The sequence below is a fragment of the Hakea prostrata genome, chromosome 9, assembly GCF_041222555.1.
Source record: "Hakea prostrata isolate BN-2017 chromosome 9, UWA_Hpros_2, whole genome shotgun sequence".
Classification (NCBI taxonomy): Eukaryota; Viridiplantae; Streptophyta; class Magnoliopsida; order Proteales; family Proteaceae; genus Hakea; species Hakea prostrata.
In genome coordinates this window covers 5174400-5201015 of record NC_142608.1, presented here as the reverse complement: position 1 = coordinate 5201015, position 26616 = coordinate 5174400, and the positions used below count along the sequence as shown (strand labels likewise).

Genomic DNA, 26616 nt, shown 5'->3' with positions numbered 1-26616 from the left:
TTAAATAGATAACCTTAGAACTCTGTTACAACTTCAAATCAAAGTAGAATTCTCTAAACAAAACCTAACTCATAAAATATAAGAACCCTTTTAGAAAAATTTAAGGGACACCCCAAGATAATTGACAAAAAGCGTAATACTTCCTTCTCTTCAAACTAACTTCTCAGTGACAAATATTGCAGAACCTTGGTTACATAGATTTCTGAACGTACCTCAAACTCAAATCGCAGCCGGTCCAAGTCCAAATCTTAAAGACATTGATTGAATCTGCGTTTGTTGGAGCATCATCCCAATTGAAACATCGAATGGTGGAGATCTGTCTGGCTGAATATTGGGTCCACTTTTCGGCTGATAAATGTTGGCCACGTGGTAACGCGACAGTTCATCCAGCACGTAGAAGAAATGATTATATTAATCTTTTATTGATAAAAATTAGTAAAGTTGGGGAAGCAACAGACAAGATGCAACGGATAAGACAGAATCACAAGAGACGAACAATGGCTAAATCGTTAGATTCGCTTGACAGAATCGCCAAGACAAAAGAAACCTTTCGTAAGTTTTATTCCCAAATTCTTCATTTTTTTTTGTAGAAGTAGTCTCTGAATCTCAATTCCTTTTAGGTAAGTTTTTTGTTCTTCACTTATGAATTCTCGGATTTTTTTTTGAATTTCAGCTTTAAGTCTGCTACGTAGGTTTATTTCCTGTCTCTGTTTGCTTAAAAATTTGATTTTTTAGTGGTTCTCTATTTTCAATGCCTCTTTCATCTTCCTCCATTCCCATTCCTAAGATTTATTTATTTCGGAGTCAGAGGTTTGAGTTCGTTTCTCATCTAATTGATTCATATGATTTTGTTTCGGGCTGTCTGATTTTCATGAGCGCTTATTGCTTAGCTGCAAATTGCTTTTTCTAGCCATCATTTCTGTATATTTAAGTTCAAAATTTGAGAGTCTCTGGTTCTTGTTTTTGAATTTGAATTGAGGTGCCTGGTTGGCTAATATACTAAATTTTGCGTGTGAAAAAAAAATCAAAATCGAAGTGAGCATTTTAGTTGTTACTATCTTCCAGGTTTGTGTTTGAGCATAGCATGGAAGGTATTCTTGTAAGGCGGGTTATTCCCTCAGACAACAGCTGCCTTTTCAATGCCGTTGGGTTAGTTTTCCCATTTCTAGTTTAATTTTGTCAGTTACATTGGAAAGAGAGAGAGGTATTGACGGTAAATATTTTTTCATCTTCTTTATCTTCTTTGCTGCTTAATCATAGATATGTTATGGATCATGACAAGCACAAAGCTTCTGAGCTGAGACAGGTGATAATCTTATACTTTTGCCACTCCTGCCATTTTTCTTCTGTAGACAAATTCTCTTGAATCTCTTCATAGGTATCAATACAGCCTTTCAGCAAAAAATTGCTGGGGTAAGGTTGTATAGGAAACTGTCCCACGGACTCTGCTTGTACAGTAGCCTTTGGCTTCAGGTTTGCCCTTTTTATAAACCCTCTTCATGCTTTAACATTGTCACTCATGTGATTGAGAATAGGAAATGGAAAATCCACTCTTCTTCACAGGGTTATTGTGTATAAATGTTCTTGACAACTGCTTCTGTCAATAAATTCCTCACTCCTACCTAAACCAGTCCCCCCTCTGCGCAGAAAACAAGAAAAAAATAAAAAAAGAGGGAGAAAATGCTATACAGAGTTACTAGAGCCTGTTGGAAAACTGAATTGTTGACATGGTTAATGTATGTAAATGGTTTTAAAATGAGTAGTAGGCTGGTTCTCAAGCCCGGAGCTATCAGCCATTCAGCCACCTATTTGGAAGACCATTTCTATTTTACTTCTATAATTCCTAAATACTATTATTGTATGGACTGTCTTTGGTTGATTCATTCCTTTTCTGGTAATTATGCATGAACTTGGAGTGATCTAATTTTCCTAGTGAAGTATCTGTTCCTGTAGGTATCTCATAGAAATCAAATGTTTGTGACTATGATATCATGGGATATGGAGACTCAGCTAAAATTAGTCAGCCAAATAGGTGATGTTGATACATTGCCACATTCATGGTACCATATAAAATTTCCATGTATTAGGAAGCGAGTGGCATTCTAGACTGTTTTCTCATTCTACCGCAAGGAAGAAGAGGTGCAGAGAGATGGCCGAGAGGGTTAGGAAGGAAGGGGGTGTTGTTTGGGTTGGGGCCTGAAAGCATTGTGGGGGGTTAGGGGAGGGGATAGGGGTGTCGTGGGGGGGGGTGGCTGGGTGTGCTGCTGCCCAGGTGCGGCAGGAGGGGAAGGGGTGGGGATGCCTGTGCAGGACAAGGGAGCAGTAGGGGGGGTAGGGGAAGGTGAGGGAGGGGCTGGGGGTTGCCGGGATTGAAGGTGAAGGGTTAGGGGGAGCCTTGCGATAGTAGGGGAGATGGGAGAAGGGGCTGGGGATGTTTTCACTGACTTGGGAAATTGTTGAACATTTGCTGGAATTTTTTGAAGAAGAGTGCTAGATAGAGTTGCTGATATTTGAAGAAGAAATTTGATCTCAAAATCCACTATGGCCCTCTCAAACAGGAACCACAGTCCTTAAACTCATTATTCTTATTCAATAATCAGACTTGAAGAATTACAAAAAAAGAATGGGCTATTTATAGTGAATATGTTATTTATAGCCTACTAAAAGACTTTAAACCTAAGTGGGGTTCTTTTATAGATTAGGATTCCATTATGTTAATCACAAGTTCACAACTAACCAAATAATAAGAGATTTAATGGACTCTAACTGACATGTGCTGAAACTGAAATCCTGATTAACTAAAGACTGTAATTGATACATGTTGATTAAAAAACTAAAGACTCTAATTGACATATGCTGGAATTAAAAAATAAAAAACAAAGACCCACATGCTGAAATTAAAACTTAGTTAACTAAAGACACATGCTGAAATTAGATATTAGTTAGTCTGGGGGGGGGGGGAATAGGGACAAAATTGCCCCCATGGTTCGGCCAGCCTAGGGAGGCTTCCCCTATGTGTGGGTTTTGGGCCCAAATTAGTGTTTTGGCCAATGGGAGTTTTTTTTGGTTCACTTCACTTTCCACTTCATCTAAGCTGTTTACATATTCCATCAAATTGAAATTTGGTTCCCAGCAGTGCGCATGCAAAATACAATTGACATATGGAACATTAATTTATATTTACTAATGTGGTGGATCCATCCCTCTATGCACCAATGCATTCATCCATCCATCGTCTTTTATACCCTTTCATTTCCGTCGTTCTGATTATACCACTTTTTATTCTTGTGTTTTTGAAGGTCATAGCTGCAACCGTGGCTAGTGATCCATCAAAGTACTCCGAACCGTTTCTAGGAAAATCAAATGCTGAGTATTGTGCCTGGATTCTTGACTCGGAGAAGTGGGGAGGTGTGATCAGTAGCCTTCTTTTGGTCTTTTTTGTATTGTTTCCATATTTATGCCCCAACATATTGGCCTAGAAATGAGTTTCAAGAAATTTGCCTTTTTGTAGTGACTAGGTTTGCTGTGTATTGATGTTTCATGACTGCACATGTCAAATTTCTCTCTAATTAAGAGCATCTGGTTTTGTAATCTTGTGGTGAGGTTGAATTTGTCCTGTCTTCTTGTAAATTTCAGGAGCTAGTTCATGGACTATTATTTGTCCAGTGGCTTTTTGGCTGAGATAGTAGTAAACTACATTTACACCCCCGGAATTTATTCTATTACATTTACTCCCCTTATGTTTTGAATTATATAATAAGCATATCCCTAGATTTAGAATAATAGGGTTAAGTGATAAGCCGGCATGTTCTTTACTTCAAACCTTAAAAGGGTGGTGTGTGAAGAAAAGAAAACGACTGAAGTCACTGCAAATGTGCTTTGGTTCAAGTTCTGAGTTCCAAATTCTTAATGTAGATTATGCTGACGGTCACCCATGCTATTGGTTGTATTTTTTTAAGCATGATTCACCATAAAATTGACTGATTTCTATGTATATTTCTATTTATTTTTAATTTTTTAAAACTTATATTAAAATTCAGTAGGGTAAATATATCTTTTTATATTTAAAACTAATGAATGATGTTTAGCACAAGGGGACGTTTGTAATAGAAAAAATTCCAGGGGGTGCAAACGTAATTATTTGTAAACATGGGGGTGTGTATATGTAATTTGCTCTATAATCTAAAACATAAGGGGTGTAAACGTAATAGAATAAATTTAAAGGGGTATAAATGTACTTGTTTGCAAACCCAAGGGTGTATATGTAAATTTTAGGAGTTAGTTCATGGACTACTATTTGTCCGGTCACTTTTTGGTTTAGATAATGTTGTGATCTCTAGATCCCAATGATGAGTTAAGGATTGGGGATTAAACTTGTTACAAGATATATATATATATATATTTTGGATGAATAAATAATTATATAAACGAAAGAAGGAATACAAGGTCTTTAAGAAGAAGACCGGAGGGTAGAATTAAGCCCCTAGGAGACAACAATGAGCTTGTTCCTTGGGGTATCATCGACCGGGGGATGGGGATAGCTACCAATTTTGATGAAACGTCAAAGAAGATGGCATTCCAAATTTGATCAATTGAGCGAGATTTGGAAGTCCATCTCCGGAGATTGCGCTCCCACCAAAGGTGATGGACTAGGGCACAAAATACTAGCTTACCAATCCGATCGCAAATGGAAGAGCCCGAAAAGTTTCTCAAAATCCAAGACCAATCGTGACCAAATCCGAAGGAACGTCTCGAACGGGGCCATATGAAGGAGAGGGCTTTTTCCCAGATAGATCTGGAGAAAGGGCAGCAAAGAAGAGGTGCATAAGGTTTTCCACAACGGACTAGTAGAGGATGCAATTGGGGTTAACAGGGATGTGGTGGTCAAAGAGGAATGCTTGGGTGGGAAGGGCTTGGTTGAGGGCTCTCCAAAGTGTAAGGGAATGACGGGGAATGAAGCCTTTGAACCAGACCAAAGGGGGCCAAGGGAGGTTTGGGGTTATGGGGTCTAAGGAGGTTTTAGGCCGAAGAAGTGGAAAAGGATTTGGTGGGGGACGGAAGCTAAATGGTGAGGTCGCGGGGGGAGTTGGAGAGAGGGGGAAGGGAACCCCAAACCTATGTGAGAATGGGAAGGGGTCCAACAGCCATTAGAGATGAAAGCTGACAAAGGGTGGTTTTGGGGATACGGGTGTCATAGATAATGTGGGGACCAAAGTGATTGTAGAGAATGCCCATCGGATGCCACGGGTCAAGCCAAAAGGATGTGGAAGATCCATCAGAGATGGAGATAGAGATGGCAGAGATAGCAGAGATAGCCTGGGGGCGGAGAAGGAGGATTTTCCTCCAAACCCAAGAAGGATTGGAGGGCATAGGAACAATCCGGATGGAATCTGACCGGAGAAGGTAAGAATAAACCCACCTAAACCAAATAGAATCATGCTTTGAGGCAATTTTTCAGATGAGTTTGAGGAGGCAAGCCAAGTTTACATCAGAGATTCGGCGGATACCAAGGCCCCCTTCGGAGGTAGGGCGGCAGATGGAGGACCAACTAACAGGTTGAATGAATTTAGAGACATTCTTGCCCTTTCTAGAGGAAGGCAAAAAATAAGGATTCCATTGCATGGATGGTGGCTTTGGGGAAGGAGAATATACCGTACCAGTAGAGATAGGTGGACTGGAGCATAGAACGGATGAGGATCACTCGACCAACAAAGGATAAGAGTTTGCCCTTCCAAAGTTGCAATTTCTTGTGGATGTTGTCAAGCATTGGAAGGCAGTGGTGGCGAGTGAGCCTACCCGGGATGAGAGGGAGACCAAGATAGACCACCGGGAATGAACCAAGTGAGAAGCCTGAGAGCTGTAGGAGAGAGGCATGGAGCTAATCAGAGATACCGAAAGGAATATGGTGGATTTGCCGAGATTGATCCTAAGGCCAAAAAGGGATTTGAAGAGTGAAAGGGCTGAGGATGGAGGAGATAGAAAGGTGGTTCGCTTTAGAGAAAATTATGAGAGATTGTCCGCAAAAGCAAGATGAGTGAGATTTAGAGACCTACACTTAGGTATAGGGGAAATGAGGAGATGGTCGGTTTTGGATTGGAGAATGTGGGAGAGGACCTCTAAAGCAAGAAAGAAGAGGAAGGGAGATAAGGGGCAGCCTTGGCGGATGCCAACACGGGAGGAGAAGAATCTAGCCGGAGATCCGTTGGCCAAAACGGAGAATCGAGGGGTGGAAATGCAAGCTTCGATCCAATGGACGAAAGTGGGAGGGAAGCCCATAGGTAAAAAGGACATTACTAATGAAGTCCCATCGAATGGAATCAAAAGCTTTGTGGAGATCAACTTTAAGAAGGGTGGCCGGGGAATGGGACGATCTCGCAAAGCCCCGAATAATCTCCGCATAAAGGAGAATGTTGTCCACAATGCTGCGACCAGAGATGAAGGCATATTGATTAAGGCTCACAAGGGAAGGAAGGACCCTTTTGAGCCTATTCGCAAGGACTTTAGTGATGAATTTATAGATGAGATTACAGAGGGAGATGCCACGGAAATTGGAGAGGGAAGATGCTCCTGGCTTTTTGGGGATGAGACAGAGGAAAGTTTGGTTGATGGAAAAGATTTGGGAGGGGTTGAAGAAGAAGCTACGGATGGCATAGACAAGATCATTCTCAATGAAATCTCAAGTGGCAAGGAAGAAACTCATACTAAAGCCATCAGGGCCCGGTGCTTTATTTGTCTTGTGGGAACAAATAGCAAGAAGGATTTCTTCCTTGGAGGGGATAACACAGAGTGAGGAGATAGAGGAAGGGTTGATGACTTTGTTGATGAGGTTGGGGGGAAGGGGGGAGCGGGGAGGAGGAGAGGGAGGAGAGAGAAGGGTTGAGAAAAAGGAGACGATCACAGCTTTGATGCCAGCGGGATCAGAAATGCGGGTGCCATTAATTGTGATGAGAGAGGGGATGGAATTGAAGTTGTTTCGGGCCTTGAGGGAACGGTGGAAAAAAGCTGAATTGGAGTCCCCCAGATCAAGCCATTTGATTCTAGCTTTCTGACGGAGAAAACTCTTTTCAGAGGAGAGAAGGGAAGAGAGCTTGGAGGAGAGAGAATGCTCATTCTCAGCAAGGGTGGAGTTGAAAGGGTCATCTTGGAGAAGGGATTGAGTATTTGAATGATCTGGAGATTCGAACGACAAGTGGAAACCCTAGAATTGATATTGCCGAAAGAGGAAGAGTTCCAAGAACGGAGAGCTTCCTTGGTGTTAAAAAGCTTATGAGCAAAAGCGACAAGAGGGAGGGAGTGACATTGGACCGGCTTGGCCCAAGCTTCAACAACAGTAGGGAAGAAAGAAGGGTTAGAAGACCACATATCGCAGAATTTGAACGGCTTAGGACCAAAGGAGGAAGGGGGCGAGAGTTGGACCAAACAAGGAGAGTGATCAGAAAGAGTGGAATTATAGAAGAGGCATGGGAGAAGGGAAAGGAAGAAAGCCAAGAAGAATTCGCTAGGAAGCGATCTAACTTGGAGGCAATCCAGGCTGAACCGGTTCGCTGATTATGCCAAGTGAGTGGGTGGCTCGACCAGCAGAGGTTCGCTAAGCTCGAGTCATCAAGGCAGGAATTGAAGGCATCCATCGCGATAGGATCCGGGGACAAGCCGCTGACTCTCTTTTGGGAAGATCTAACGATGTTGAAATCACCCCCAATACCCTAGGGAAGGTCAAAGACAGAAGAAGAGATGGCTCTAATATCATCCCAAAGGGGGATACGATCAGCGGCGTGGTTATAGCCATAGACTATAGTGAGAAGAAAGAGAGGGGAGAGATTATCTAGGATGTTAAGATGCATGAGCTGGGGAGAGGACATGAGGGTGGAGATTTGGAATCTCGAGAGGTCCCAAAGAATCCAAATACAACCAGTGGAAGAAGGGGAGGAGTTGAAATATGAAAGACCAAGAGGGTGCTATAGACCTAGCAATCCAATGGGCATTTTCCAATTGGACATGAGTCTCAAGTAGGGCAATAAGAGAGACTTTTGCAATTTTTATAGTTTACAACTGTGTTTTGTGATTCATACCTCCTCCACTAGTTTAATATTTATATGCTTTGAATGCAAACAGTTAGATGATATGAAATAGTTTGAAGCATGGTGGGAGATCTCGCTATCTTGAGATAGTGAGATGAGATGAGATGAGAGGCGAGAATGGAGAGATGGGAGATCTCGCCAATATCTCGGCGAGATCTCGTGTAAGGTGGTCCAACCACCTCTTTAGGGGGTTTTCAAGCCCCCTGTCTCGCTTGAGAGAGGCATATCCTCTCTCTCGTTGCAAGTCTCGCTTGAGAGAGGCATATCCTCTCTCTCGTTGCAAGTCTATTTTTGGCCGAAAAAGTTGATTTTTGGCCGGAATTTGTTGGGGATTCAACTTCTAAACATCATCAACACATCTATAACAGCAGATTCAAGCCTATTTCAAGTGATCTTCAACAAAGGTAAGATTTTCCCCTAAATTTGAATTTTTTTCAAATAGGAGGTTCTACAATGGGTGTGTGGTGTAGTATAAATATATGTTGATGATTAAGCTTTGATCTACACTTTCATGGAAAAAAATTTAATTTTTTGTTATTAATTTTTTTTTGAATTTTCGTATTTAAAAAAATATTATCTAAAAAATTAAAATTATAAATTATAAATAAATACTTATGATATGAATGTGATTATCTCTTATGTTAAACTACATTGAGAGGGCTATAATCCCATGTATTCATATTTTGATTATCATGCTTTTTGTATTTATTATTATTTTTTTGATTTAAATAATTAAATAAAATAATCATGAAAAATAATATTTTATTAAAAAATTATCTTTTATTTTATTTAATTTTATATGATGCTTTTATTATGTAGTTTATTATACAAATATGTTTGTTTGAGCATTATATATATGTTATCTTAGAACAAAGTGTGTGTTTTGTTGTTTTATAAATTGTTTTTACATAAAATAATTATAAAAATAATAATTTATTAAAAAAATTATCTTTTAATTTTATTTTATTTTATTAAATGATGCTCATATTATGTAGTTTATTTTAAGAATACAAACATGTTTATTTGAGCATTGTATATATGTTATCTTAGAACAAAATGTGTGTTTTGTTGTTTTATAAATTGTTTTTACATGTTTTTATTTATCTAAAATTATTCTAATGATTATTTGGAAACATTCATGTATGTATTTCAGTGTTGTACACTTGTATCTTAAATGACAACTAGTGGGAGTGGCGGCACCGGTAGTGGGACTCAGGACATTGCTTGGCAACATGGGGATCCACTAACTGCCGACAAAAAAAAATCTCGATGCAAGTATTGCCTTAAGACCTTGAATTCTGGTGGTTCAACCAGATTAAAACAACATTTGGCTAGTGGCTACAAAGATGTTTCCAAGTGTCTCAAAGTTCCTTATGAAGTGCAAAAAGCAATTGTAGCAACTTTAAAGGGAGGAAAACAAAAAAAAGAGGAGATGGCACAAAAGCAAAGGGAATTTGAGGATACAGTGCTAGCTAGAGCTTTTGTGATGTTGATGAGAAGTCGAGAGGGGGGGGGGGGGGATGGGGTGAGCCGGGAGACAGAGAGGCGGGCTGCGCCATGAGAGAGGCATGAGCAGAGGAGGGTGGCGGGGTCAGGGACATCCATGCCACCTAGACATAGTTTTCTTGGAAGTGAGAGAACCGAAAGGAGGAGGAAGACTAGACTTTATGATGCCACATTTGACCAAGACCCCTCCCTCTTCAAGCATCAAGACATCTATCAGAGAAGCATTCCATATATGTTTGTTGGAGGTAAGATAAGGCAATATATGGAGGTAAGATAAGGCAGTAGGGAGGAGGAAGCTAGGTTGGCAATCAACGAATTCATGCTCTACAACAACATTGCAACCAATGTAGCCAAAACACCATACTATCAGGGGATGATCAATGCAGTTGCTAGGGTAGATGTAGGGGTTAAAGGCCCAACAACTTGGGAAATAATGAATAAATATTTACCAAAGGTAAAGCAGGAGGTGGATGAATACATTGGTTCATTAAAGGAAAAATGAAGTACATATGATGTTACTGTGATGGCTGATGGATGGGCTGGTCCTACTAGATAGTCCATCATTAATTTCATGTTGAGCTGCAATGGAAAGACATCCTTCCTTAAGTCAGTGGATGCCTCAGATAAAATCAAAGATGCTGACTACCTTTACAAGCTTCTTTGGGAGGTGGTCCTCGAGGTAGGGCCAAAGAATGTTATCCAAATTGTCACAGATAACGGTGCTAACTTAAAAAAAGCTGGTGAAATGTTGATGAAGAAGAAGAGCAGGAGGATCCACCTCTTTTGGACACCATGTGCAGTACATTCAATTGATCTTATGTTGAAGGACATGGGGAAAAGAAAGTCAATCAATGCTGCGGTTGATATGGCTAGAAGGGTAAGTAATTTTATTTATAACCATGTTTATGTGCTGAAGATGATGAGGAACCACTGTAAGGGTGATCTAGTCCGACCTGGATTAACTAGATTCGCCACCAACTATGTAGCTTTGAAAAGCTTCTAGAAGAAAGTGGTGGGTCTACGACACATGTTTGCAAGTGAGGAGTGGTTTAATTGGCGTGGATCTAGTCATCCTAATACAGTACTAGCCAACAAACCATTGCTGATGATTCCTTTTGAAGGCAGCTGAATAGGACAATGGGCATTATAGAGCCTATTGTGTTTGTTTTAAGGATGGTGGATTCGGAGAAGAAGCCCACAATGCCCCACATATATGTTGCCCTCCAGAAAATGAAAGAGTTGGTTAGAGCTGCCCTTAGCTCCTTCAAATCCTATAAGAGGATCATCGATAATAGATGGGAGACGCACTTGATGCATCCTTTGCACTTGGCTGGTGAGTCACTTTTAAGTCTTTAAGTTTTTGTTGTATACTTTAATTTCCATTATTAATTTGTTATAAGTTATAAGTTATAACATATATGTTATAACTTATAATTATAAACAAATAAACAACCAAATCACTAACCAAATTTTTTATTTCCACAATGCAAGCTTACTACCTCAACCCAAAGTACCATTACAGGAATGATCTGGGGCTTAATGTAAGGTTGATGAATGCGGTGCAAGATGTGGTGGAGAAGCTTGTGTCAAATCCTGTCATGTAAGGGACAATTAATGGAGAGGTGAGAACTTATTCAATTGTTTCTTCAACTTCTTGAATTAGTGCATTAAGCATATACATAATACAATAATTGAAGAATTGGTGCACAGATCAGGGAGTTTAGGGATGCCTCTGAGAGTTTTGGAAAGCCTTATGTAGTTACAACTAGGCAAAAAAATGATCCTGGTAAATTGTCCATTACTATAAGTCATTAAGTCTATAACTCTGTAAATGATAACTGATAAGTTATATAAATATTAAGATTTACTTGCCTAATGCATTCTTATTTTTGGTTATGCAACTGACTGGTGGGGTGCTATATGGAACTAGTGCGCCAAATCTCAGGGACATAGCAATTAAAGTACTCTCTCAGACTTGCTTATCCTTTGGTTGCGAGAGGAACTGGAGCACCTTCTCGCTCATCCATAGTAAGGTATGGAACAGATTAGGGAGTAAGAGGCTCGAGGACTTAGTGTATGTGCATTACAACATGAGATTGAGAGTAGGGCTCATACAAGATGATATAGATGACGACAATCGTGAACCGATTGAGTTGACTGATATATTCCACGAGCCCCCCGCAGAAGATGAGGAAGAGGATGTCATATATTAGTGGGTTAGGGATTGAGGTGGCCCAGTGCTGGATGGGCCAGGAGGGCAGCTGGATCCTACCATTGCTGCTGCTATTGGCCCAGATGCTGTGGTTAAGCGCGTGTCTTTTGATGAGGATCATGCCGCTGTAGCAACATCAAAAGGACCAATTGTACCGTTTGTGGAGCCACCTGGTTGACTTGAAACAACTGAGGTGACATCTAGTAGTGGGGGTTCAGATGATGCCGATGATACCAGAGGGCCAAGTGGTTAAGTCAGCCATCGAGTCATGGAGGTAGTCAGGTTGGTGGTGTTGCTGGTGGAAGTCAGCGTCAATAAAGGGAGTCACCTCCACCAGGTCCGAGTCATTCGACACATGCGAGCCACAGTTCCCCTATTTCTCGGACTTATGCTAGGAGTAGGAAGAGCAAATCAAACCAGGGGCAAACGAATGGTGATGCGAGCATTCATGATCTTGAATTGAACATGGGAAGAATGAGCCTAGATCATGGTCACAGTGATTCACAACAACAAAATTTGGACAGTTGGCAATCATTGGGGTACCTATACGCGGATCAAAGCACCGGGTCATATTACATTGGGTATTCTCCTTATGGAGATCATGCTATTCCTTAAGACCCTGCACTTGGAGAGTACACATATAGGAGTGAAGGTGGGTTGTTAATTGAGTGGTTTAGAAACCCTACCCACATATTCAACAATAATATGAACAACAACAACAAGAATGGCACTTTCACCCACCCACGATTGACGGTTATCCCAAAGTGCTATTCCTCCAATATTCTGAAATGGAGACATATTAGTTCCATATAAACCGATATGTGACATACTACAATGATGGGTTGACTTGGGAATCATATGTGGCCACCGTTCAGAATCAATTGATGCAGAATGTTGAGTGATAGTCTTATAGTCTTGTAAGTTGTAAGTTGTAAATTGTAATCTTGTTCCTCTTGTACTCTTGTCTTGTGAGTTGTGATTGTGAACTTATGGATTATGATTTATAACTTATTAAAAGTCTAAAACTTCTTATGGTTGTAAAATTTTGAAGACATTTTAACTATTTAAGTTCTTTGATAGTTTGATCACTTGAATACTTGATGTATAATGTTAATGCATTTGATACTTGATAGTTGATAACTTGAATTACTTGATATCTTTACATTACATGTTGTCTAACCTTGCATTTCACAGAATTTCGGTTTTACACATAGGGTTGACTTAGAAGACATACTTAGGGTTATTTTCTCACAAATCTAAGGCCACTAACATGTTCAAAAGGCCTTAAGTAGGCTAAATACTAAGTTTCAGCCCAACCGGGGTCCTAAAACCCACCGAGATGGGCCACCGAGATTATGCCAGCTTTTTAGTAGATCTCGACCGAGATCTCGCTTTTTTTAAGTGGCGAGATCTCGACCAAGATCTCGCTTTTTTTGAGTGGCGAGATCTCGCTCGACAACGAAATCTCCCACCATGGTTTGAAGCACAAATGTGAGACTTCCTTCGTCTTGATATTATTCATATATGGATTCAGATGATGCAAAATTTAATGAATGTCTAATAATAAATTTTTTTGGGGGAGATTCTACTGCGGATAGTTTTTTATTTTTATTTTATTATTATTATTATTTTTTAAATTACAAAATTTTACCTCCTTAAGGATGAAGGCAACCACCAGGAGTTAATAGAACAAATTATGGCACTAGATCAATGGGAAGCTGTGGAAGTATCTCTGCAGCATGTGGTGCTGCAATCAGTCTGAAATGTTGTATATTGCATATTTGAAGCATCTGAGATCTCTAGAGTTTGGTTTTATACCTAAGTGTTTGAGTGGACTTAACTAAGTTACCTATGTACCTAAGAATATAGCTACTCCTTTGGCTAATCTCAAGCATGTCCTGTAGAATACAAAAAATACTGTCAAAATGTAGTTTTCTTCAAGAAGAACTTCTAACAGAATTAAAATAACTGGGAAATACAGAGAATGGAAGGAAAAGAGAAGAAGTGGTGGAGAAGAAAAAGAGATGGGGAAGGAGGAAATGGAGAGTTCTGCTAGATGCAGCTCTTCCCCCTCAGCAGTGTATTTTATTATTGAGAAGAATTCAGATTAAAGAGATCCTCAAATATCCTCAAATCTGGTTACAAGATCTTCAACTATCTTCAAATATTGGTATCCTAAGACTTACTTGACATGCAAGCAACAAGAAGGAAAGGAAGCAAAGTCCTCGTTGGTACTAAGTATTGCTTGCTAGTCAAGCTTCATAAAAATAGAAAGTGTAGAAAATAGAAAGGAATATCCTAATCTAACAAATAGGAGGTAAGGAAATAAACTAAAATCTAGGCTGAATGAAATTAGATCTAATCCAATTTAAGGTGGACCACACATATGTGGTTACCATTGAAGTGGTTAATCACTCGTATCTTAATTAAATGGAAGAGGGTAGAGGTGTTACGGAAGGGGTATATCACCTTGGTAAAATTCATTTGTATTTAGTTTAATAAGGCTATCATGCATTGGATTTATGATGTTCATTGTCATGTGGTTGTCTTTTGTGCAATGAGGATTTTGAAGGCTAAGATGACTATAGATCAAGGTTGTTTGTCTTAGAGATGATTTCTGTCACATCCACCCAATTGGTATTCAATCCATCCGAATACCTGAGGGAGTGATCCACAGTCACAAGATTAGGTTTCATGTTAAATCACACACCACTCTACATAATAATATAATCAATAAAAGAATCAAATTAAATAATAAGTATCCAAAACAATCAAAGATTTCAGATGGATCTCAAAACAATGCGGAAGCAAAGTCAAAATTGATATTACATCCATCCTAAAATGGAAAGTGAGACTAGAAAGGAAAAGAAGTCAAATCTCCTGAGGTCTACATTAAGTATGTGTCTTTAATTAAATGATAAATATAAAACTCAAAAGTCTTGGTTTCTTGGATAGTCTCTACATTCCTAAGCCTAGGACTATCTTTATATGCATAGTCAAGACATGCACGCGAGTCATCGTGCATGTCGTTAGTCCACTAATCTGGTATGTCGTACGCATTGGATGCCGGCGTCTCGTAATCTTGAAATGTCGAGGCATCTTGATCTGCAACAAAATTTAAAACAACAATCCACGAGATATGAGTTCAAAAGAACTCAACGAGTAATAAATTTATGGTAATATGATATGGTATGTAATGCAATAAGATTATGCTCCTATACTTTGACCAATGCAAGTCTTTATCTAGGTAGCCATGCATTAAGATATGGCACTAGCCTCCTTTGGGTAGTCTCACACAGACCCAACGGCTCCAATCGAATTGGGCGTCACGACCGAGGTATAGGGATAACAATCCTCTCATCAATTAAGGCTGGGGATTGGGGCCACAGTCTCTCACCACAATCATTGGCATAAGTACTGGCTCGTGTCAGGGTAATACCTAGTCCAATGCAAGTCATCTACTTAATCATATCATTATAGGTTTAGATACCTCCCCCTGACACCAAGCAGTTGGTTTAGTATCTTTCCCTATCTTGAGTTAACATATCCTATGGCTACAACCAACTTGGACTATGCCTCCTTTTAACCCACATATGATGGAGGGGAAGCTCTCATGTCCTCTCACGGGTCGGTTACTGGTCTTAAGTGTCGATGAACCCAACTCTACCATGTGCAGTCCTACCAATAAGTGGCCGCTACAATGTGGTTGTGTCCCCTTACGGGTTGGTTATCGGTCTTGGGCACCGCCACCCCACACTGCTACCACTGGTCACTCGGTATCAATACCCCCTCCAATAGGGTAATGACATAATGGGGGTTACCTAACCATGTTCATCTTGACACCTTAAAATAGCATCCTAAACTACATGTCCATACTAGGGTTCCTAGGGCAATGGTTGTACAACAACCCCAGGTTAAGTCCATCTTTATTTCAAACTCAACCACACTACTTTACAAATAAGCAAGGCAATAATAGAACATGATTCTAGCAATTTTAGAATATTAAATGAATGTAAAAGTCATAAAACAGTAGCATACATGTCATTATGCATAATCAGTAAACATATAGCAATTGAATTAGATTTCAAAGATAAACATATAGTTAAATTTCCTCACCTTTCAAGTACATTATACCCTTTCCAAAGTGAAACAAAAGGCTTAACACATCCCAAAAGTCTTATTTAAGTGCTGCTTTAATATTAGAAATAACCCTAAAAGTCAAATATCGAAAGTAGAATTGAAAGCCAAAACATCAGGGGGTGGGTTGCTTGAAGTGGTTGCTTAAGAGACCCTTCCAATTGACCCTAGGGTAGGGTCGCTTGGGTAGAGCAAAGAAGGGTTGTCCGGGAGACCCCTGTCCGAGCGCGACAACAACTGACGTGGCACTCAAATGGCTACGAATTTGGGTTCCAAACAACTTCCAGAATGAAAAAGATGTTCTAAAAACTCCCAATGACAAGATCTAATTACAACAAACATTCCAAAACTTGAGTCTAAACTATAATATATCGAATCACCAATTAGGTCTCTTCGAAATCTACCCATGAAGAAATCGGCATAATTGAGTGATTGTGGAATCACCCCAGAAGCAATGTAAAAATAGGGTTTAAGTTCCCCATAATTACAGATCTCTCCACAAGGTTCTTCCTTCGACAAAAGAGGTGATTTATACTAAAGGAGGAAGTAACTAACCTTAGGATTTGTGGTTAGAAGTTAGAATACGGATAACTCTTCAAACGATCCCCGCAATGTTCTCCTTCTTCGCAGCGATCACTCTGATGGTTGAGTACAATAATACATTTTAGGTCGAAAATCTCATTAAATAGGGGTCCGAAACACTAAATCCCTAAAATACCCCTATCTTCTTCGGGCCTGTGGGTCCTGGCCCTCCCCGGTTCCGGGTTGTTTTTTTGGGTTTTTTCCCGGCCCCCCTCAATACTAACCCACACATTAGGGCTCCGATCTTTGGGACCCTGTGTCGTGACTCTTATCCTTCCTGCGTTAGTGTCGGACATGCTTCCAAATTCAGCAACTCGATTCTCTTCTTCCCTCCCTTCCATTGATTCAAGTTCTAATTCAACGGTCCTAATTGGATGGCCCACAGATGTCTTCTACTTGCGTTGTGGGTTCTTGGACGGTTGGACTTACAATATGGTTTTTCGGGTTAGGGTTGTAGGGGATTTCACAATTTCAAGGTGCACATAATGAAAATCTGGCAATATCTAGGAATAGGGTATCCGTTATCACTTTTCTCAAATTTTCTTCACATGGTCAAGCCTAAATATGTGAATTAGATTTATCAAGGTTTATTGTAGGGAAAAATTTGTGAGGTAATTTGAAGTTCTACTGAGGTTATTTTGGTGTTCTTGATGTCTTGCTACAATCATGTTCTAAGGCAGCTCCCGTATCTAATTTAATCAACTTGAAACTTTCCTTTGCTTTAAGTGCCACTATCAAAAACAAGAATGTTGGTGCAATTTTCAATTGTTCTTAATTCTTAAGATGTTTGTTCTTAATCATGTAGGAGCCATTGAACTTTCAATATTAGCAGATTACTATGGACGTGAAATTGCAGCATATGACACTCAAACAACTCGATGTGATTTGTATGGCCAGGTCAGTATTTAGCAATATACTAAACAGTAATTGTTGTCAACCATTTTCCACATAACTGAGCATTTGCTTTTATTTTGAATTCAAAACAGGACAAGAAATATCCAGAAAGAGTTATGCTGGTTTATGATGGTCTTCATTATGATGCCTTGGCTGTATGGTGCTATTTCTGTTCGCCTTAACTGTCTTATGTTTTCTGGTCACTCAAGAAAAATACTAAAGTAGTATTGTGTGCATTAGGTTAAAATATACTTCTTGCTTGTAACATTTAAATAGCACAAGCGTTGGGTGCATGGGAATCTACCAGATAATTGTTTCCAAATGAAGTCCCACTGGGTCCAATATTCAGAGCATAGAATCATCCAAGAAGTTTGATTCTCTTTCCTTTTGGTGGCTAAAAGTAGTTTTGACTGGACAGTTAGCCATGGAAGGTTTCATGTATTGAATTAGGTCTATTCGTTGCCCACTTCTCCTAGAGGTTTTATCAACTTCTGGTTTCTAGTCTCTGAGGATGACAACAACTTTTACACTTGCAGTATTAAGTATAAAATTGACTTTTCATCCTTGTTTGGCCAGTATAGATGTGGCTTTTCTAGACATACATTGCTCTTATAGATTCTTCCCCTTATGATACTTTGTTTGCTTTCTGGTACCCACAGATGTCTCCTTTTGAGGATGCTCCGGAGGAGTTTGACCAAACAATATTTACTGTGCAGAAGGATAGGAGTATTGGGCCTATTGAAAGGCTTGCAATGAATTTTGTCATGGAAGAACAAAGGTGAATCTTCTTGGTTTTCTTTCATTACTTACTGGAATCGTTTGCTTGGCTTTGAACTTTGTCGGCAAGAACAAAGGTGAAGCTTCTTTGCTTTCCATTACTTACTGAATCAGTTTGCTTAGGGGTATCTTACTACTGAGATTGGAGAAAAACAGATGGCCAGTCACACACACATACACTCCCACGAAAGATGGCGGTGGGGGTGAAGATAAAGAAGAGAACTCATAATTGGTGTCCCTTGATCAATTATTGGAATCCCTCTTGTTTGAAGATTGCAGATCCTCCAGCATGTGTACTGTGACAGAATAACCCATGCCTGATGACTTTGCACCAAAGATTACTTTGGTCCACCAATCATGTCCAAACTCTACTTTGGTCCACCAATCATGAATGTCCAAACTCCAGATTCTTTAGAAGATCCTTCTAATCCTTTTTTCCTCGTTTTTGGGTGTGGCATGTAGAACCATCCCTGCAGAGTGCATAACACTATGACAGAGATAGACAACTCCTTCTTTTTCACCCTCCCTTGTGAGTATACTTGTTGAGATGAATAAAAACTTGAGAGACTTAATGTAAAAACTCAGCTACTCAATATTGTAAAATATAGAAGTTTATAAGGTGTTTATGATGGAATTTGATCGGAGAGAAATTAGGTTTTGTTGTCCACAAATTTCAGCAAAGGAATTTTTTTTTTTGAAAGGGGGGGGGGGGGGAGCATAAATAAGGAGAGAAAAAAAGGATATATGTTAAATTCTAGCAGTGACAAGGGTAAAGTTATCCTTAAGAGTTGTGAGTTGTGGATTAGGTTCTCTTTTATTTTCATTTCCTTGTTTCCTTGTGACTCCCGCAAGTTGTTAGGAGTAGAGATTGGAATTTCTTTTATTTTAAATAAAGTGCAACCTGAGTTTAGAGAAATACAAGCCTAATCAGAGGATCTTATTCTCTTCCTCTTTAATTGTTTCTTCTACTCATTGCTGGTTACGGAATCCTGGTTACAAATAATATAGAAATGAGAGAAATATAGACGTAGTAACAATTAAAGAGAAGTGACTCTGGAAATGTATGTTTATTGGCAGTCTTCTTGATGTGAACAAAGGTGACCCCCTGCCGAAACTCCGGAGTGGGCCACTAGGCCACTCCAAAGTGGTGTGTCTAGGGCTGGCCAAACCCTTAAAGAGGGGTCGGTTTTAATCCTAATTATGTGCTGGAATTAATTTCAGAATTTTATTCTTAATTTTCAATCTTGTTTAGTTTAGAAGTCTTGTTTTGATTTATGAGTTGAGTCCTTGAGTCCTCAGTAGTCTTTCTTAAAAGTAGGACTCTTTTAGATAAGTTAGTCTTTTATTTCATGAAGAGTTATTTTAGTTTGTGTGGTTATTTTTTAGAGCAAATTGCACTTGCACCCCAAAATGGAGGCCTTAAAGCACTGACATCCCACTTTATGTTTAAAAAGCACAGATACCCAAAATTAAATTTTCATTGGATACATTAGTCCAATTTGACACTGAAAACTGTTAAGTCACTATTTATTATAGGGATATTTTTGGAATTGAATGAAAATAAACAGTAATTTAACGGTTTCCAATGATAATTTTTTCAATAAAAATTCAATTTTGGGGTCTCTGTGTTTTTTAAACGTAAAGTGGGGTGCCAGTGCTTTAAGGTTTCCATTTTTGGGGTGCCAGTGCAATTTTCTTTATTATTTATTTGTAAACAGGGTTTCCTAAGTTATAAGAAAAACCCTAGTCAAGTAGGTTTCTGAGTTTTTAGTTGAGTTCAAATAGATTCTCCTAGTTTAAGTTAAGTTCTCTTTTGATGTAAGGCTATAAATAAGCCAGTCCATGGTTGTAAACTTTAGTCTGCATTGAATAAAGAATTGAGATTTTTTTTGGGAAATTGGGTCATGGCCTTTTTGGGAGGGCCATGCCGGATTTTCAGACATTCTTGCCTTCAATTGTAGCAGCCTAGCTTCAAGAACCAGCATCTTCCTCCATCTACAGCGTTCTTTCACAACTACAGCAGCAATCCAGCACTAAACAAATACAGAAACCGTGAACCCCTCCCCACCTTCCCTTCTCCTTGTGCTAGCCTCCTGTGCTCCTTCTGAACCCTGTAACAGCATCCTACCCCCTTCCCACCCCTGCTATCCCACTTGGACCCCTCCCCTACCCCTGCGACAACACTCCCCTCCCCTTGTGGAAGAAAAAAGCAAGAAAAGAAAGAAAAGAGAAAAGAAAGAAAGAAAGAAGAAAAAGAAGGTTCAAAAGATTGCCCAAGATCCATCCAAGAACCCACCAATTTTGATCCAAACCTTTTCCCTATTCCTAAAACGTTTCTTTTCAGCTCTATAATCATTTTGGGAATCTCAAACCAGCCCATAGAGATTTTGTTAAAACCCTAACTTTTCCCTATCAACCCTTTGGATCCCAATTTCATCTCTTGTCCTTCCCTACGATTCCCATCTAGATCAGAACAACCCATGTCAATCCTCAGAGCTCAGAACAACTCATATCAATCCTAAGAGCTTCCCACAACTTTATTAGAAACCCATAGACATCCCATAACATTTTTGACTTATTTGTTGGAAGATTCTGGGAGGACCCTTAATTTTAGGGAAGTCATCCAAGGGACCCTTACCCTAAAATCGGGTTCCCGTCACTTCTCCATCAAGCTGAAGCCGCAACAATTATAAAGATTTCCCTTGCGTTCTTCCCTCATGTGGATCAGTTGGTTGGGGATTCTGATGATGGCCGTTTCACAGTGAGGACTGCTTATTATCTTCAGCCTAAGCAGCACAGACTGAAGGACAACCAGAGTCCATCTTCAAGGCTTAGTGTATGGCATAGTAGTCCATTGTCAGTTTGGAAGTGTGATACTTCTTCTAAATCGATTAACTCTCTTCAGTGAGCATCCACCTTGGGCTTGGCTTCAGGACAGGGGTTGACACAAATGACACACAATAGAAAATTTCAATTGATGCTTCATGCCCAAATGTGACAGTCCCAGGAAGATTACCACTTGTACCTGTAGTATCATGCCCTTCTGGTCAGGCATTATGGTTATGGCAGCTTGCTCTGTCCTTGAAGAGATACTTTTATCCAATTTTTGATGCAGAGCTGGTCCCATTTTGATTGCTATAGGAAGAAGCTATGGTGGGAGATTTTATTGCATGGTATATTTGGCAAGTGTCCGAATGATTTGATCTTTGTGTGGAAGAGTTGGTCTCCTGCTGAGGTATAAAAGTTGCTTGAAAGGCTTGTTTGGATTTTCTTAGGATCAGGGTCCTCCCCCCTCCTGTATTCACATCTGTGAATATGAATGCCAACTCCAATGCCTCCTTAATTTGTGACCAAGATTGGATGACTCTCACTTTTAACTCTGAAAACTCAATACTGACACATTTTGGAGCAGTGATCATTAATGAGAACTGTTAGGAATTGTGATCAGATTTTACCTCGGGCAGCTGTTTATTTTAAAGATAGAACCAACAGGTTTTGATCTATTATTCTGGGCGAGGCTATGGTGGTTTGTCGGAGGCTATAAGGGATTGCATAGATGCTAGAGAGAGGCTTATAGTGGAGATGGACAGTAAGGAACTATTCATATGAAATTTGGCAATTCCCCAATATTCCTTTATATCTGTGCAGCCTTTGCTTGGAGGCATCCTTATATATATGGCTACCTATTTTCTTTGATGTAATTTTCAATATGTTTCTAGGGATATCAACATGTTAGCTGATTCCTTAGCTAGGAAGGCGTTGTCTATGACGTGTAGGACAGTTTGGCCTAATTCCACTCCATGGTTAATGTATTTATGCACCTTACCAACTACACGCTTCTGGCATGTTTCCAAATAATTTGGCTTTCTACCTTAAAAGAAAAAGGGAAAAAGAAAGGGTGAGAGGACAAGGAAGGAGAAGAATTGAAAGGGAAGGGAGAAGAGCCAATGGTGAGTTTCCATATGAAAGTTCAATTCATTAATTCGAAATCCTGGGTTGAAGGATCTATTACATTCCTTAAATTTATTAGAACTGAAATAAAATCTCATAAATTGACGCAACTGCTAACACTTTCCCATCTACACATCTAACAAGGACTCTACTTTTTCTACACTAACTCAAAGACTAATAACCTAATATAAATCCCTACAACATGGGACCTACCAATAAGATAAGCATCTTTGTGCACTCTATAAAACCAATCTTTTGGGCCTTATATTTCAGTCCCAGCCAACTTAAAAATAGAAAACCCAAACCTGTATAAAACTTGCTCCAAATTTAAGTGGGCCTTAAACTGAGTGGCACTATCTCTTGTTAGAATGAGTCTTTTAATGGGGACTAGCATCCACCATTTAGCTCAGTTTAAAGTATGTTGGCTTTGATGTTTTTGATGATCTGACACATCCCATGATCATAATCAGCAATTATCAGCTTCCTCATATCCAAGATTTGAGTTTGAAATATCAAATTTCGTCTTTCAGATTCGGATATAGAATGGAATTTGTCCAATAACAGTCAACTGTCTTGATCTCCTTATGAACAATGCCAAGTGGTGTCTCACCAATTAGAAGCTGTTCTTATGCTTCACATTCAACCAATAAATTAATTAATTAATTTCTTTTATCCTGTTGTCAGTCTCAGAACCATTCTGGATTGGGAGAATATGATCATAACATTCAGTACAGTTCTTAGTCGTGGATATTTAAATATAAACGGCCACTCCGTCTTCTCTTGGAGTGTATGAATATCATCTTTGATGAAAAAATAGGTCGTAAATATATTGATCAACCTCTATGGTGAAGAGTTTCAGGTTCATCCCTAGTACCAAATAATGCAGATTGATTTGTCTGATTATGATAGATCTATTACCATCAATGGATCGTAAAATATCTCAACCTAATGTCTAGGTATGGACCAGATATGATTTTGAATTTAATGTGTCAAATTTAAGGTGAATTCATTCCCATATTCAATTATTAATACCTAGTACCCATGAATAAAATCAGAAAAAAAAATTCCTAAAATATAGAAGCCGGTGAGATGCAATGATGGAGAGAGAGAGTGGTTGATGGTAGATAGGGAAGACGAAGGGTATTAAGAAAATACCTAACTAAAATATTGTTTTAACATAGAAGGGGAGGAGTGAAAATTATGTTCTTGTCCACAAAGAAAAGGAAAGTGATAGGAATAAGATAAAAAGTATAGATGAGATTATGAGAAGAAATATAGAAGCAAGTATTTATTTTGGGAGGACAGCAAGTCATTTATTCAATTAAATGCGATGAACACAGAATTATTGGAATAGCATAATGCGATGAACACATAATTATTGGAATAGCTTGCTCACACCATGGATTGGAATTTGGTCAAATTGTCATACGCGTCAATGACACGGCCTTCCTAGCTAAGGAGTCAGCAAACTTGTTGACCTCCCTAGGAATAAAATGGAAAATATAGGTACGGAAGTATAATGAGAAGTGCAAAGTATCCTCTGGTATTGGCTGTGCAGAAAGTGGTGCAGTTGTCAGTGATCCGATTAAATAAAAGATTAGTTCCTTGTAATTAGATTCCACAAAATAAGCTGTTCGATGCTATCTGAAATTGCCTCCGACAAATCACTGTGCATGTCTATAGCTTCGTCTATGAGAATGGAAGTGAAGTCAGTTGGTTCGGATTTGGTCAGTCAAACCTGTCTGTGTCAATTTTTTATTCTAAGTCTCAACACAATTTTTATCACAAGTCGGTCCCAAAGATCATTTAGTTTACCAAAGGGCTGAGAAGGGGGTGACCAAACTTGAGCTGCTTTACCATTATTTTCTGTTGTGAGCGAGGTAGGTTGTAGATTTTGAACTTGGAAGGAATTCAGTTTGGTGCTAGATGAGCCTTCTTTAAGTACCTTGAGAATTTTTGAATTGTAGTCCCAACAGAGGTTATTTTGAGACTGGGATGCCATCAATAGAGCTACAGAAGTCCAGTCTTTCCCTTATGAGCTTGTACTGGGATGATCAAATTGATGGCAGTTTTGGGTCCATTGTTATATAGAAGTACGTAACAGGTCTCAACTTCATAGTGTTTTGCATCTCCATATCCACTTCCATACAGCTGGTAATGTACTCCAATGGCAACTAGTGATCCTTGAAGTTGGAAGGCCCTGAGTTTTCTATAGTTCTCTGTAGATTACATTGGAGGTAATATATTTATTTAATAGAAAAGCACCTACGTTTGGAGCACCCCCACCAATGGATCTTTTCATGGTAATGTAGATGGAGGGACGGCCAAGATCATAGAACTGATTGAGGAATGAAGTAGAGATTTAACAAGCTGTGTCATAGAATAGGGAGCGCCAAGTGAGAGCTGGCATTGGAATGGGGGATGAACTCCTTTTTATATTCCAGTCAAGCTGCCAAATCAGTATGGCTGGTTCAGTCCAGCAATTGGTAAACCAGCAAAATAAAAATAGACACACCAAAATATCATTACCAGCCAGGTTCATGAATGCTTACCTCTACACTCAGTCACCAAATCACATTACAGTTTGCAGGTTTTGGTTGCTGTACTTTATGATCTGATAGGGTGGGATCCAACTGCTCTCTGAAGTGCTGATATGGTCTCCTATACTGACCTTCCAAATACTCTGCTAGCCCAAGAAGGCTGGTTCCTGAGATTTGCAGGTGGAAAGTCAACTAACACGAAAAATACATCAATTTCATGAAGGCAGTCTAATTGGAAGGGGTCTGTAAGGCAGTCTTCATTGCTAAAATTGCACAGTTGTGAAGGATTGAATCTCTAAAGCAGAGTCCCTTATCATATTTGGAATTGCACATATTTTTCCAGTGTTGCCATGAAATCTCTGATGGTTGCTGTTGAACCCTTGAAAAATTTGTAGGACTCCTTATGGGTCCTATTACGATGGGAAATTGGAAGTCTGAAATGTCAAGCAGCAAAGTTGATGTTTGAAAGGGTGACCGATTTCCTTAACACTAGCTTCCGTGCGACTCTAATTGTCATCTTCCTGTATCTTCTGGCCTGTTTTATCATCGATTTCATGAAATGAGACCAGCTTGGTTGATGTGAACAAGATCCAGGGCCAAAACAGGGCCTAGGGTGGCAGACCAGCACCCTATGGTCCTAAGGGCATTTTGGTCTATTCTAGTTGAGTTCAATTAAGGTTAGTTGGATTCAGCATGTTTAATGTTAGTAGGACTGTAGGAGTCCAACTCACATTTGTTTTGGAATTTGGTTGAGTCTTGGTCAAGTATTGGAACAGTCCTAGTCAAGTTAGGAGTCCCAATTAGAGAGGGATCCTTTAGTTGGAGTTCAAGTTCTACAAGAAACTAGTCCTGCTCATGTTTTGTAAATTGAATCATCCTAGGATGAGTTAGGTTAGTGTCCTTGATGAATGAGTCCTAAGTAAAATAAGAGGCCTAATTTGATTTTCTTTCTATTGATGAGTGCTAGTAGAAATCCTTCATGTAAGGCTACAAGTATTGCCCATTGCTTGTAAAGAAGACAAATGATTGAATAAACTTGAGATTGAAGGAGATTTGTTGGAGTCACAGGGCTTCCAAGCAGGAAGGCCGTGGCTGCTTGTGATTTTCTGGTTTTGTTGAGTTTCTTCAACCGCTTCCCCCCCCCCCCCCTACAAGTATATAAATCCCCCATCTTTGCCCCTATTCTTTCTATTCCTTCTTCCCCTTTGCAGCCCCCCTCTTCTTACTTTTCTCTCTTGCATGCAATGCATATATATATAAAATCCCGAACCTAGTTCTCCTAATCTGACCCCCTGCCCCATCGCAGCCCTCATTATACCCGCCCCTAGCCTTTGGCGGCCTTACCCTTCCTCCCCTAATCTTATTCTTCCAATTGCCTCCCACCCCCGAACCCTATTCCCCATTACATCCCCTACTTCTTCCCTTCCCTTCTTCTCTCTCGCAGCAGCCTTAGTTTTCCCTTCCCCAAATTTAAACCCTAGGTCTCCATTCCCTTACCCAAATCCCAATCCCTTCTAGTATATTCACCCCCACCTCTTCCCTAACCTTTGACTCCCATGTTTCTTCTTAAAACCCTAAAGATTTCTGGACCTTATCTTCTTCCCCAAACCCTAGAAACCCTAGCCTCCTTTCTCTTAGATCTTCCAAACCCTTTTACTTAAGCTGACTTCCTTTTAGATTCATCATCCCCTACCCCTCCTTCCCGAACCCTAGCCACCTGCTAGAAACCCTAAATTCTGAAAGCCCTAATCTTCCTAAACCCTAGACCTAAAGTTTCAAATCTGAGTTTAGATACAGCAAGGTTTAGATTTGAGATCTATCAACCTTAGCTTAAACCATACCTGAATTCTGCTTACCCTATTCCTGACCCTAGAGCCATTCAAGACACCCTACACCATAAAACCCTAATTTACTACTGGTTCACTTGAATTGATCCTGA

At 39.6% G+C, this 26616-nt stretch overlaps 1 protein-coding gene across 1 annotated transcript in view; it reads left to right on the top strand.

Annotated features, from left to right (window-relative positions):
* The first annotated feature begins 546 nt into the window (after positions 1-546).
* The window catches only part of LOC149004223 (OTU-like cysteine protease family protein), a 30121-nt gene continuing 4051 nt past the window's right edge, over positions 547-26616 (top strand). The window contains exons 1-7 of the mRNA XM_089168286.1: positions 547-620; positions 1066-1149; positions 1261-1306; positions 3300-3408; positions 17321-17412; positions 17502-17564; positions 18069-18187. Coding sequence (XP_089024412.1) covers positions 1085-1149; positions 1261-1306; positions 3300-3408; positions 17321-17412; positions 17502-17564; positions 18069-18187 — 494 coding nt within the window. The 5' untranslated portion in view covers positions 547-620; positions 1066-1084. The remainder of the gene's footprint in view (positions 621-1065; positions 1150-1260; positions 1307-3299; positions 3409-17320; positions 17413-17501; positions 17565-18068; positions 18188-26616) is intronic.